This window comes from Dryobates pubescens, chromosome 17, assembly GCF_014839835.1.
Source record: "Dryobates pubescens isolate bDryPub1 chromosome 17, bDryPub1.pri, whole genome shotgun sequence".
NCBI lineage: Eukaryota > Metazoa > Chordata > Aves > Piciformes > Picidae > Dryobates > Dryobates pubescens.
In genome coordinates, this window is record NC_071628.1 from 6,365,761 (window position 1) to 6,379,873 (window position 14,113).

The window sequence follows — 14,113 nt, forward strand, 5'->3', positions numbered from 1 at the left end:
TCTGCACCGTGGGGTCCTGCACACAGACTCTGTCTGTATTGGCTTCATTGTCTATTGCCTCGGTGTAGGAGTCAGTTTGCTTCCAGCCTAATGGTATTTTATGTCTCTAAGTTGCTTGGCTAATTGAAGGGATGGGCAAATGGACTGTGGCTTTCAGTGCAGAAAAGGAGACAGATGGACAGACAGGCTCCCTGGTGCAGGGAAGGGAGGTCTCTGAACATCAGATCCTGCCTGCATCACAGGGTCAGGGTAACTGAGCTAGGAAATCTGGTGCTGTCATTTTCCCCCCTCACACCTGAGTCATGCCCCTGGGCTAACATACAGCCCAGTGCTGGGAATGGAAGCATCTTCAGGAACTGCTCCCAGGCTTGCTGACTTCTGAGGTGTACCTTGGAGATAAATCAAGTGACACAGGCTGACCTCCTGTCAGCAAGGATGGCTTTCCTCTAGAAGTCCTTTTCTTGAGTATACCTTAAGGATAAAATGCCACTACCTAGTTCCTTATGTAACATACTACTCTTTAAATTGCTCCTCAGTGATTTTATTCCCACTCCTGGATGGAGGTAAGCTAAAATAATTAATGCTTGGCAGCAGCATTATTTCAGAACTTAATTTTTGGACAGAGACTTTTGAGGAAATGTGTTGAAGCAGAGTCAGAGCACTGTACACTTGGGTGCTTGTGTCATGGTAAAGGCTTAGGCTTGGCTGGTTTTAGTTATGGGAAGATCCTGTACCTGCCTCAAACTGCAGGCTCCTCATGGCCATGTGGCATCAGCACTGGTGGCTGTCATTTAATTGTCTGGCAGCTGTTCCACTGCATTTCTCTTGCCCACTGTCACTGCTGTGGCTCTATCCAGCCCTGAAGCATTATGGATCTGGGCCAGTGAGTCATTTCCAGTCTGTGTTACTGGTGTGCAAGGTTTTATAGTCATCTGTTAGCAACTGAGCTGAGCCAATGCAAAAGTCTACTCTTTTAGTTCTTCGGTGATAAACAGTACCCTGTGCCCTGCCATCACTGATCCCAGCCTGTGGTCATCACTGCCTTCTGTTTTGTCTCAGAAGAGACAAAATCTGTTACTGCCCTGCTACTTACTGGGATTTTTTTAGTGAAGTTTCCCCCCAGGTTACTGTAGGAGCATCAGCTTAGCACTCTCTCCATCTTGTCCTCTCTTGAGGTGACTTGGCTGCTGGCATCCCTTTCCAGTGCTGTGTCAGTGGGTCATGTTCTGAAGTTTGCAGTCAGCTTATGCTGATCAGCAGGGTCCAGCCATGGGCTGTGTATAGAGTCCTGTTGTGGTGGGTCAGATCATCTCACTGCTCTGGCTGAAAATTAGCTTTAAAAATATGCTGAGATACCAGTTTTTATCAACTCTGAAAGGGCTCCAGCACAGGTGCTGCAGTGACACAGCCCATGTCTCGTAATCAAGGAGAAAACCTTGGTGTTATCAATTCCTCATCACTGCTGCAGCCCAGGACATGCAAGGTGGTGTTCTGGTGAGAGTGTTCTGGATAGAGATGAGAGCACAGGGGAAGGGGAGAAGCTGTCAGGAGATGGTTCATGTTCCTTTATCCACAGTTCTGGTAGAGTGCAGTGAGCAGGTCCAGGCAAAAAGCTACATTTGCTGTCATTGTCTTCTCTGCCTCCAGACATTTGACCCTGCCTTGGAAGCTGGTCTTGGGCCAACTGAGAAAAGAGCTCTCAGTGCTGTGACTCAGAGTCAGCTTTGCTGCAGTCATTGGTTAAGCCAGCAGAGAACTGGTGTGGGACCAGGATCAAGAGAGTTTTGTTTGTATTTCCCCCCTTAAATGGTCTAATGGCATTTAGCTACGAACTTATTGTCCAGCAAGTGAATTAAATGCCTGCACTGAACATCAGTTGCTCTTCCTGGCTTTTCTAGGACGAATCCTGGATTTGAAGACTGGAACAGTAAAGAAAGAGGGGCAGCAGTCCTCCATGAGGATGTGCATGGGATCAAGGCGCTCTTTCATCTGCAGGATGAGGTATGCATTCACCTGGCACTCCTGTGGTGCTTCCAGTACGTTCTCAGACGAGATTGCAGACGGTTTTGTTGTGCAAATTTGACCTTGCTTACAAAATCAGTGAACAAATAAACAAAATGCAGCTGTAATGATGCCCTCCCATGAAGCATTTCCAGAATACTTGCTTTTGGAGCTGAAGGGAAACTGCAGCCTCTCCTCTGCTGTGTTCAGTGACAAAGCAGCCCCTCATTTGTGTGCTGCAGTTGGTTTTTGTCAGTGTGGGGTGCAGAATTCTTTCCCCAGAGAACTTCATGACAGCTTCACCCCTGGAATGTAAAGCCCATTGTCTCTTCAGTCAAGTTACTCAGATTGGTACTTAGGGAACAAAGCTTTCACAAATGTAATGAAAGTCCAACTTTGTGTATTTTTTCAGCAAACCAATAATACTAAAAGAATCTTGAAGACAAACAGGAATTCGGCTGTAAACCTGCCAGCTATGTAGGAATTAACCTAAGCCTGGTATGAATTAACCAGATGTCAGCTGCTTGATGCTAGATAAATGAGTAATTGTTAGAGGGGTTTTATTTTGCAATTTTCCAACTTCTGCATTGCTTGGGCTGCTTTAAAGAGCTCTGCCTGCTCAGTGCTTCTGCCTGGGGCTTGTGGGCACTTCTCTTGTCCTGCTAACAGGCTGAAATGCCTGTTGCTCTTGCAGTTTTCTCGCTGTGGTTACTGGGGAAAGTACATCATTGCATCTGCAGCCTATACCCAACAGAAGTGTTGAAAGCAGATAATGCAAAACTTGTTAGGGAGTGAAAGACACATCAGAGGAAATGGCACATTTCAGCAGAACTTGGGTTATGTGGGTGGATTTCCTTCCAGTCCTGGGAGGAAACGTGAGTGTGTGGCTCTGGGGTGCCTTTGTAAGGGGTTTCTGTCATCTTCCTGCAGGGTTAGGCTTCGAAGCTAATGTTCCTTTAGCCTCCTTAACTGGGGGAACGAAATACAGACACTTGGAGCATGGCTTTCACCTCCTGCAAGCTGCACACAGTTGGTCATGTGAGGAGGACTTCCTTGTGCAGAGACAACCAGGCCCAGTGTCCTGTTTACAGTTGCTCCTCAGCTTTGCAGACAACATCTCCCACTGCAGTTATTTCCTAGCACCCTGGTTCTGTGAACTCCAGTGCATGAAAGTAATTGTGTGCATGCCATAGCCCCATTGTTTTTGTAGTTTCTAAATCTTACTTCAATTGTTCATTCCTCCTCCTTGGCAGACACTGGGATTGGGAAAAAAAAAAAAAATGGGAGAATAATAATTAGGGAAAAAAACCTTGTGGGAAGAATGAGCCTCAAATAATGTGAACTTTCCTTGTGATCACTTCTTTCATTGTTGTTGTTCCTTCTGGTGTTTTGTTTCCATCAGAAATGAACTGGGTTTACCCTTCAGACTGTTTGCTTAGCTTCAGAAGGATGGTAAAAAATACAGAGTTAGGCGTGGTTAGAAAGACAACGAAATATACACCACCAAGTGTGAAACAGACGCTCAGCAGTGTAAACAGTCTGTTTGGCAGCCATGGGGTTAATACCTGCTAACGGTGGTGCATGGCCGGCAGTGTGCCCAGGCGGCCAAGAGGGCCAGTGGCATCCTGGCCTGTATCAGGAGCAGTGTGGCCAGCAGGAGCAGGGAGGTCATTCTCCCCCTGTACACCGCACTGGTCAGGCCACACCTTGAGTCCTGTGTCCAGCTCTAGGATCCTCAGTTTAGGAAAGAGGTTGAGTTGCTGGAAGGTGTCCAGAGAAGGGCAATGAGGCTGAGGAGGGGTTTGGAACACAAGCCCTATGAGGAGAGGCTGAGGGAGCTGGGGTTGCTTAGCCTGGAGAAGAGGAGGCTCAGGGGAGACCTTACTCCTCTCTACAAGTACCTGAAGGGAGGTTGTAACCAGGTGGGGGTTGGTCTCTTCTCTCAGGCACCCAGCACCAGAACAAGAGGACACAGTCTCAAGCTGCACCAGGGGAGGTTTAGGCTGGATGTTGGGAAGAAATCTTCACAGAATGTGCTGCCCGGGGGGGTGGTGGAGTCACCATCCCTGGAGGTGTTTAGGAGGGGACTGGATGGGGTGCTTGGTGCCATGGTTTAGTTGATTAGATGGTGTTGGGTGATAGGTTGGACTCGATGATCTCGAAGGTCTCTTCAACCTGGTCTGGTCTATTCTATTGTATTCTATCCAAGGAAGCTGCTGGAACACTGAGATTGTTTTCTGTGGGGATTTGGGGGGCCTGACTTACATTGTTCTCTAGTTTTCACCCTTGTTTTGTAGCATTTTTAAGGGTATCTGTTCTTTAGCCACCCTTGGAATGCCTATTTCAAATAGTCTTTAGGCTTGTGGGGGCAGGAGGGAATCTTCTTCTTGTCTTTCCTGGTTTTCTGTGTAAACTAACAAAAATCTTTGCAAGGTACCCAAAAGCTGAGTCTGAGGAAGGTGGAAGTCTAAGAAAACAGGAATCTGTGATTTGCTGTCAAAAATAAATGTCCATCATTGCCTGCTTAATAAATTGCCTTTCATCTTGGGTGTTTGTATTAATTATTTCAACTATTGTTTTACTTTTAGATGTGGAAATGCTCCTCTGGATCATTTACCTCTGAACAGGATAACCACCATGAGAAAAAGATACAGGTACTCTTGGTTAATTTACTGCAACAGTGAGCTGCCAGAAACATCCTTATTTTCTGCTGTGTTACTGCTCAGTCAAGGAGTGCTACCTGAACAAGCATCTGCATTAGCACACAGTCTAAAAGAGCACTCCCAAGAAGTGAGTTATGGAAAACAAGGAAGGCTTGAACAGCTTTTTTAGTGGGGCTGATGTTGTACAGAGCTCTCAGTTGACATCTGGTGATTCTGACCTCCAAGTATCAGTAAATCATTAGTAGGCATTTGAAAACATAAAGCTGTTCTGCCTGTCAGTCAATGTGACCTGTCTGTGTCTCCCTTCAGGAATGGCCTGGGCCCTGTGAAAGAAGGTGAAGCCCAGTATGCTGTTGTCCACTGCACTGGCTACATCAAGGCTTGGCCACCAGCAGGTGTGTATCTGTCTCAGGGAACTGCCTGCAAGGCAGCTGAAAATCTGGCTTGGGATCTCTTTGCTGGTACAAAAGCAGGCTGGCTTTCAGGGGGATAACCTGTTCAGTCTCAGCTTGAGAAGCTCTCCATAGCAAGAAATCAGCTCACTCCTCTTTTTCCACGTGAAACCCTTCTCAGCTGCGTTGGCACAGAGAGATGTAGAAAGTGTCAGTGATCTGGAATTGCAGCACCTGGCACCAAAAGGTTTCAATTGGATAAACTGACATAAAAGTGGCCTGGTTTTAGGAAGGTAAACACAAAGCATTTGTACTTGCACCAAACACCAGCCCCAGCTTTTATACTTGAGTAGTACCATGTCAGGAGGCGTCAGCTCAGCTCTGATACAGAGGTCTTGCACGGTGCTGGTGTTGGTGGAGGGGTTGGTGGTGAGGTCCTGTTTTGTGGCTGTTTTTCTGGGAAGCAAGTTTTGGCACGCTCCTTCCAACAACAGAGCAAAACATTTACCTACTGTAAGTCAGTATTGCACATGGGATTATTTACCTTTTGAAAAACTCCAAGAGCAGACAGTGGAGCTCATCCAGACGTCGTCATGAACTGGGTTGGTTGACCTTGGCACTCGCAGCAGCTGAAGAGGCTGTTTGCAATGTGACAGCGCCTGCTGGCGTGCATCAGACCATGAGCTGTCCTGCCCTTTTGTGGTTGCATCCCACAAGCATAAATCACATTTGTCCAGGGATTCTGAATGCTGAGAGATGGTTTGCAGCAAGTCTGGGCAGTGGTGTGCAGGCAGCAGCACACGGATCTGAGCTTCTCGTTGGCTTCCCTGCTGTTTGGGAAGAAGGGGAAGAGCTCCTCTCCTGTTGCTCACAGGGTTTAATGTACTTGAGTGTGCTGCAGGACTCCAAATGTTGCCATTTCATTTTGTCTGGAAAGAGGGAGAGCACAGTGTGTGTGAATTGCTCATGAAAATGATGTTGTTTTTCCCCTTGTTTTCTTTCACAAAGATCAACTTTTCTGTGGGCAACTCCAAACATAATTGAACTCAGCCTTCACATACAGGTTGTACCTTTAAGAAGGTGTAGGTGAAATGAGATTTCTTTCAGCTGCTTACTTAGCTTGAATGAAAAGCTTGCTCCAAGTTCTGGGATATTTGAAGAGGTCTAAGCCCTCCAGGTGTGCATTGCCAGTGCACAGCTGCAAACACATGAACTCATGTCAGTGCTGTCAGCAGTGAATGGCTTCCAGCCACTGCTTCTGCAGGGAAGCAGGCACTGCAGTGCAGGAACATGGGACCAACAGGATCTTCTGGGTCTTTGAGTACTCTGTCACCAAGTTCCACTTTATGTCAGTGAGATGTTTTCCTTATTTCCAGCTCTTCCCAAACCTCTCAGCTCTCCCACCTTTAACCACATTTCTAACTTCCAGTCCTCATTAGGTTGTGGGAATTTCTGCCAGTGTATTCCTGGACTGTCTTTCACTGAAGATCAAATATGACTTTTCCTGCCTTGTCTCCATTCTCACAGTGCATTCTCTTCTTCACCCCTGTGCCTTTTCTCTGTGCTTGTTTGTGTTTTCCCTTAACTTGTCAAAATGTGGGTCACTGGCACTATACCCTCTTGGTCCAGAAGAGACTGGAGTGATGTATAATGAAAATATGTTGCCAGTCAAGACAGGAAATGATGCAGCATTCTTCTCTTTTGTGTACTGCATCCTGCTGGCATCCTAAAGCACCTGAGAGAGACACACTAGGCTGCCTTTTTCTCAGTTGCCAGCTCAAGATCTTCCAGTTCATAGCAAAAAATAGCTCGAAATTGTGTGATCCTTCAATTAGTAATGTGAAGTTTCATCTCATTTCTGTTGCTGCAGTTTATGACTGTTACTAGTCCCCAAGTGCATGCTTATGCATTTAGTAATGTTGAATTGCATCCCATTTCTATTACTGCTCTCCTCAGAATCACATGGTGCTCCTCAGTGCTCCTGCTCAGGGTTAGTGCCTCCAAAGTGCAGCACAGTCCTGAGAGGTGTTTCTCATTTTGACAGCCTTAGGTGGAATTTCAGTGGTCTACTTTCTTACCCAGTTATTACTCACAACAGTCATGCCTTGGTGCCTGTTTCAAGGCAGCTCATCCTGACTGGAGGCCTCCTTCATGAGCGTTGATTTGCCCTCCTAGTCTTCCCCACTTTGTGTTGGTGGTTGTCATGGATCCATTACCTTCTGGAGTTGAATGGGAATATCCATGAGCTGAGCTGGCTCCCAATGTATTTGGGTAACTAAGTGGCCACATCACTGCATTTGTTCTCCTTTCCAATGGTAATTCACCCATAACCTGCAAAGCAAGTGCAGCAGTAATTGAATTTGCTAAGGCTTTTCTACCCTGTAATAAAATTACTTCTGTTCAGAGCAGCTAGAGCAGCAAGCCCCAGGCCTTTGCATCATCTCTGGATTCTTGGGAATAAATGGGCTTGTGCTAAATTGCAGCTGATGAAAAATTCAGCCATGGGAGGCATCATTTTGATTTATTTTTCAGCTGCCAACAGGACTTTCCAGCCTAAACTCCTCATCCTCTCCTTTCAGAGCATGCCATGTGGCACGTGCATTGTACAGCTGATACACAGCACATGAAACATCCTCCCACAAATGAAATACCTAGGAGTTACAAATGCACTTCATCTGTGCTTAATATGTTCAGCACCTGGTGTTTTCTCCTTCTGGGCTGTGTTGCATTGTCTGTGGCCAATGTGTGGGTTGGTTTTTTGGTTGTTTTTTTTTAGTCTCACACTGAGTATAAATCAGATTTGATACAGAAATAGCAAGTCAGGAGCTGCTCTGGGAGCATTATTAGTGTGATAGACTATCAGGTTTGACAGGGTTGCTGCTGTGAGCAGCCTAGGCTGAATCTCTTCAGCGATTCAGATGCTTGGAGCAGGTGAAAACAGATGACAGCTGGCAGCAGTATGGTGGCAAATTCAAGGACTAGAGATTTCTTTCACAGACACAGAGTGGAAGGCAAATTCTGATGTGGCTTAGGTCCGTGGTCAGTATGAAATCCCTTTGCCACATCTAGTCTGATTTTGTTTTCTCCTTATCCTTACTGGAGCAGGACGGCTCTCTGCTTGGCAGACTGCCCTTTTTGACTGAGAAATGAGAGAGGAGGTGCAGGAGGCATCACACCTCATCCTCCACACAGAGCTGAGCTTGGAGCCTGCAGGGCCTGCAGGCTGCACCTGCCTCTGCTGTATTTCTGAACAAAGGAGGTCCGGAGGAGCTGCAGCCTGAGCTCTCTCTGTGTTGTCTGGAAGAAGGAGCTATTTAGCTGCTCCCTCAAGGCTGTGTGTTTGTCTCTGAATCAGGGGGACACAGACAGAAGGCTGAGCCACTCTGAGAAGTGCATCCATTCAGGCTGGGGTTGTTAATGGTCCTTTCACTTTTGTCCATTGTGCCTGCAAGACAAGGGTGAAACTAAGCTCAAGTGCCAAACCCAGCATGTGATACCTCCATAAGGTAGATGCTGGGCTCAAGTAACTGGGGTAAACTTTGTGCAGAAGTCACAGGGCAAAGGCATGCAGCACTCCAGATCTGTGCTCCAGTGACTGACACTGCTCATTCTTATGTGGAGGGTGTGCTGGGCTGGGTAAGCACAGGGCAGTGCTGCTTTGAGGTAAAGACCCCTTGTTTGAACCTGACTGAGCACCAGTTCGAGCCTTTGCCCCACTTGCTGCTGAAGCAGCTCATGATCCTCAGCCTAGATGGTGGTCCATGTTCAAAAGAGCTCCATCAGAGCATCACAGAATTGTTTTGGTTGGAGAAGCCCTTGAAGCTCATCCAGTCCAACCATTCTCTAACTCTCCCAAGGCTGGTGCTAAACCATGTCCCTCAGCACCACATCTCTGCCTCTTTGAAGCACTCCCAGACACGGGGATTCAAGCACCTCTCCGGGCAGCCTGCTCCAATCTTTTGAGAACCCTTTCAGTGAAGGATTTTTTCCTAATGTCCAACCTGACCCTCCCCTGGTGCAACTTGAGGCCATTTCCTCTCATCCTATCACTTCTCATCATCATTCACTTTTCAACATCAGCAAGCATTTGCTTTTCTTCCTGTTTGGTTTTGGGGGGGGGAGGTTGGGTTTTGGTTTTGGTTTGGTTTGGTTGTGTGGTTTTTTTTCCCCCTCTGAACATCTCATTCCTGGAAAAATATGAATCTAATGTGGCCCATATGATATTTCCCTAATATTTTAGGGGTTTGGGGTTTTTTTTTTTGGCATGCCTGTTTGGTGAAGAGAGGAGATAACAGTTTGTCAGGAGGTTGCTAGCTTTCTGTAAATCAAAGCCAGGACCTGCAGAAGACACACAGCGAGCAGGAGGCTTAGGCAGATCCTAAATTTGCAAACTTCCAAGTAAAAGGTCCCAGAATAAGGTGAAATTCAAATAATGTTGCAAACACTTCCCCCCACCCCCTCCCACCCACCCCCTCCAACCCCCTTTAGCTTTGTTATCTTAAAACAGAAACATTTCAGCCTTCCGAGTCAGACTTACGGTAACATCTTAACCACAGCATGCCAAAGCTGTTAGGTTGCTCTAAGCTTTGGGCCAGGATCTGGACCTTAGTGCAGAGCTCTGCCTTCTGCCAATACAAAACAAAACAGTTGCCTGAATATTCTTTGCAGTGCTGTCATTTATTTAGGCCTTTTAAAAAAGAGTAAATAATTAATTAACCAACCCCACTTACATTTTGGGTTTTGTTGGGGTTTTTCCTGAGCTCTTCCCTTGGTATGCTGTAAACATCCCCAGCTTTGTCTTGTGAAAGCCTTTTTCTATTGTTGTGGGGGGGTGGGGGGGAGAAGCTAAAGGGGCACAGCCCAGTTTGGTGCACAGGGGTGTCAGGAGTGGCTCTGATGGAGACAGGCGTCGCCAAGGGATTACTGGGGACCACTGGACACCTCAAATGCATCCTTCTGAAGGCTCAGAACAAAAATGATTTCTGGAGTGCAGAGAAGTCAAACCACAAATCCATTAACACTGTTGTGTTGTCTTGCAGAAAATATGGGGCAGCAGGATAGAGAAATAAGGCAGAAAATGAAGCTGTTCTGTTGTTAGAGCCAAGGGGAAGCTCACTGGAAAAACTAAGAAGTTCCTTATGTCCACAGCAGAACATGCCATTGCCCTGTGGGAAACTGTGTGCTGGCATAAAGGACACTTGGAAATGAAATTCAACCTCTAAGAGCACAGCATTCTGTTTGTGGTGCTCAGTTGCAGGCTCAGCTTTGCAAAGTGTTGATAGTGACCTGAACAAGCAGAGCAGAGTATTTGTTTTTCTAGAGGAGCACGTATTTGGTGTTGGGAAGCAAAGCTTTTCTCAGGGTCACACAGAAAGAATGTGGAGAGCTGATGTGTGTTTTGTTGATGCCTCCTAAAGATCAATTTCATAGAATCATAAAATCCTGGAATGGCTCAGGTTGGAAAGCATCTCAGAGATCATCTGCTCCTACCTCCCCGTAATGGACAGGGACACCTCTCAACTAGACTCAGCTGCTCAAGGCCTCATCCAACCTGGCCTTCAACACCCCCAGGCAGGAGGCAGCTGCAACCTCCCTGGGCAGCCTATTCCAGAGTCTCACCACCCTCCTACTGAAGAACTTCTTCCTCAGCTCCAGTCTAACCCTGCTCTGCCTCAGCTTCAAACCATTCCCCCTTGTCCTGTCTCTGGACACCCTCATGGAGAAGTCCCTCTGCAGCCTTCCTGTAGGATCCCTTCAAGTACTGGAAGGCAGCTCTAAGGGCCTACTGGAATCTTATCTTCTTGTGGCTGACCAACCCCAGCTCCCTCAGCCTGTCCTCACAGCAGAGGTGCTCCAGCCCTTGGATCATCTTTGTGGCCTCCCCTGGACTCCCTCCACCAGCTCTGTGTCCTCCTCATGCCGGGGACACCAGAACCGAGTTTGTTTTGTTTGGGTATTTTTTTCTGCAACGTTTTTTGGAGGTGCTGGTGGTTCTTGGTGATGTTAAGGAGCACTATTAAGAGCTGGACAGATCAGCACTAAGTGCAGCACACATCTTTAATTACCTGTCCCTTTTGGAGTGTGTTCACTAGGCAATGTGCTAAAGCAAAGGCAGATCACTGTACAAATGCCTCTCGGATAGAAGCTTACCCACAGCTGAAGCTCTGTAACTCTTAGCAGGAGAGTGAAGCAAGCAATTTCCCACTGTGGAATGCTGTCAGGAACAGCAGCTACACTGCAGAGGAGCAGACAATCAGCTTGGCATATTTTTACTGTAGGCACTTTTAGGGGGGAGGGTTAGCAATTCACTGTGTCATGTATTGATTAGTTCCAGGCAGGCTGCTTTTTATTCATGGAATGTCTTGGGGGATAACCCAACCAATACATTTTCCAGTGTGTTATACAGACCAAATGTCATCCATCTTGCAAGGGAGAGGGAAAAAAAAAAAGGTGAAAATTAGAACAACAGCCTCCCCTGCCAAGAGTGACATCAGAAATGGTGTTTCTTAGCTAGGTTTATTTTTGGAGCTTGTTTATGGTGCTTTGAGTTTATTTGGGCAGTAGCAAGCATAGCCCAAGTTCCTAAAAAGGAAAAGTGTTATTGGAGGCTGCTGAAAAAAAAGATGCTGTGAAGTGGCAGCCACCCAGCTGAGGATCTTTGCTGCCCTTTGCAGTGTGCTGTGCCACTCAAGAAGCAATAGGGAAAGCCAAGGGAGTCAGGGGGAAATGCTTTAAATCTGCCCTTCTGAAATGGAAAGCTCCCCTGCAAAGGAATCTCTTGGTTAAGGTTATCCAACTAGAATGCCTGAAATTATTGCCTTATAACAGCTGCTCTGCTCTGGTGGCCTAGTTCTCAGAATTAGCAAGCATCCATCCACCAAGCACCCAGCACACTGAAGTTCACGCTGCACCTCACGTGCCCACTTGGCAGAAGGGACAAGAGTGCTCCTCCTTGAGGAAGTTCTTGAGACTCCCTGATAAAATCCTCATTATCTGTCAGTGAATCTGCAAGTGAAGCTGGGCCCCCAAAATTGTGAATTCCATTGCAAACAAAGTTTGACTAGATGGTACAGAATTACACCTGTAGTTTTCTTTCCTGCTTTATACATTTTATTTTATCTTATAGCTCAGTGTGATCTGCAAAGCACCTGTAGAGTGCTCTTTACAAACTGATTGTCAGATAAGAGTCAATTATTTGGATGTAGCTGCCTCCAGGGACTGCTTCAGCTCATTCAGCAGCATCTGTAGCCCTTTCTCAGAGGCATCACGTAAGGAGGTTGTGAGCTGTCATCCTCTGCATGCTCCAGGGATCAACTTACACTGGGGATCAGAAACTGTGAGGATCAAGTGGCTGTTGCTCCATAACTGGTAGCTGCTTTGCAATTAAATTCCTTAACGCTTTAAAGTGCCTCTTCAATGATTCACTGCCTGTTTTGACTGAATTCCTTGCAAGGCCTTGTGAAAGAGTTTACCAATCACTTAAAATGAGGCAGCAGGCTCACTCGTGGAGGATGTTTTTCCAGGCGCTTCAGAGGAAGTTGATATCTCCAAACTGGAGTTGGGAAATAGGCTGAGCTAAGGCCTAGCCAACTGTCAAGTAAACAGAGCTCCTCTGAGCGTTCCTCTTTGTGACAGGCTGAGCTGGAAACCAGCACACATGTGTGTTTGGAAATGGTCCCTGTGTTTGGAGGAGTTACTCCTCTTACACAACTGGACCAAGCCAGGCATCTGCGTTCCTTCAGCCCTTTAACGCAGAGACCCAGATTTGGGCCATTCTAGGACGAAGTAGAACCAGCTGTTGAGTCTGAGCCTGAAGTTTGTGGAAGATCTAGGCTAGGCCTTGTTTGTAAGACTCATTCTAGGGTATTACTCACAAAAGGAACTGAACATGACCTGCATTCACTAAACAGTTGAAGCGACCACATGCTGCATGTTGTGGGGAAATGGTATTGTCCATTTCAGTGCATCATGGAATTCTTCTATCTGCTTTGCCTTTGCTGCCATGGGTGCTGTGTATGCATTGTGGGGTGTGTGGGATGAAGAACTGAGAGAGGTCATCTGGTCTGAGTCCAGAGATTATGCATTAATGAGGCAGTGAGGTTATTTTGTACGGTCTAGAGCATCTAGCATAGTGCAGAACCAGCAGCAGCTCTACCCGCCCCAATTTACTGATTGTAACAGTGTTTGTTATTGTTTGCTTTAGGAATGACTATTCCAGAAGAAGATGCTGATGTGGGCCAAGGTAGTAAATACTGCCTCGTGGCAATAGGAAGGCTTCAGGTAATGCCAGTCTTTCTGTGTACAAACTGCTTCTGAGAGCATAATTGGTGTGGTTTAGCTGTGAAGGGTTTGCTCCAAGCTCTGCGACTAGACCACGGCTTCTAACGTGCCTACAAAACACGAAGCATCTTGATGTTGCTGTGCAGCCAGTGCCTTACAGAATCATGGAATGGTTTGGGTTACAAGGGACCTGAAAGATCATCTAGTTCCAGCCCCTCTGCCACGGGCAGGACTGGTTCAGAAGATGTCAGCAGAGCAAAATGAAGACGTGATTTGGTGCAGATGTGTACCTGACCCAGCAATAACAGCCAAGGTGCTCCTGGAGCACAAGCATGAACAGACCTGCTGTTCTCTAGGTGCATAGGGCTGGGATATTCCAGATGGTGAGCAGTGTGGGAGTGCAGATGCTGCAGATGGTAGGTTCCAGTAGCTACCTAAGGCACTGCCTCCTGGTCTTTCCTTCATTCTGTCTGTCTGCAGCTAATCAGCTACTGAAGAAGCTGTGATTGCTGGAGTTGTTCTGAGAACGGTGAAGATAAGGCAGTCAAGAGGCACCTCCCAAACAATAGCTTTATTCTCAGTGCATTACTGTAGTGTGCATTCAGATGTGATTTCAGCTGAGGCAACGAGGAGAATAAAATTTGAGTGCTTTTTTTGTCCAGACAGTCACAGCTGGTGTTTTACATCTTCCTTTGCCCTCTCCTGAGGAAAGCTGTGAGCAGGAGCTAGAGCAGCGAGCAGTCTCCTGCTCTGCAGCAGGGAGGCTAAGACTGATCT

General features: G+C 46.8%; 1 protein-coding gene across 5 annotated transcripts in view; it reads left to right on the plus strand.

The window, feature by feature from the left end:
- Window positions 1-14,113, plus strand: part of ARNT2 (aryl hydrocarbon receptor nuclear translocator 2) — a 99,206-nt gene that overhangs the window by 57,749 nt on the left and 27,344 nt on the right. For all 5 annotated transcript variants that reach the window (XM_054168968.1, XM_054168969.1, XM_054168966.1 and 2 more), the window contains 4 exons: window positions 1,899-2,001; window positions 4,590-4,655; window positions 4,974-5,059; window positions 13,260-13,336. In XM_054168968.1, the coding sequence (XP_054024943.1) occupies window positions 1,899-2,001; window positions 4,590-4,655; window positions 4,974-5,059; window positions 13,260-13,336 (332 nt within the window). The remainder of the gene's footprint in view (window positions 1-1,898; window positions 2,002-4,589; window positions 4,656-4,973; window positions 5,060-13,259; window positions 13,337-14,113) is intronic.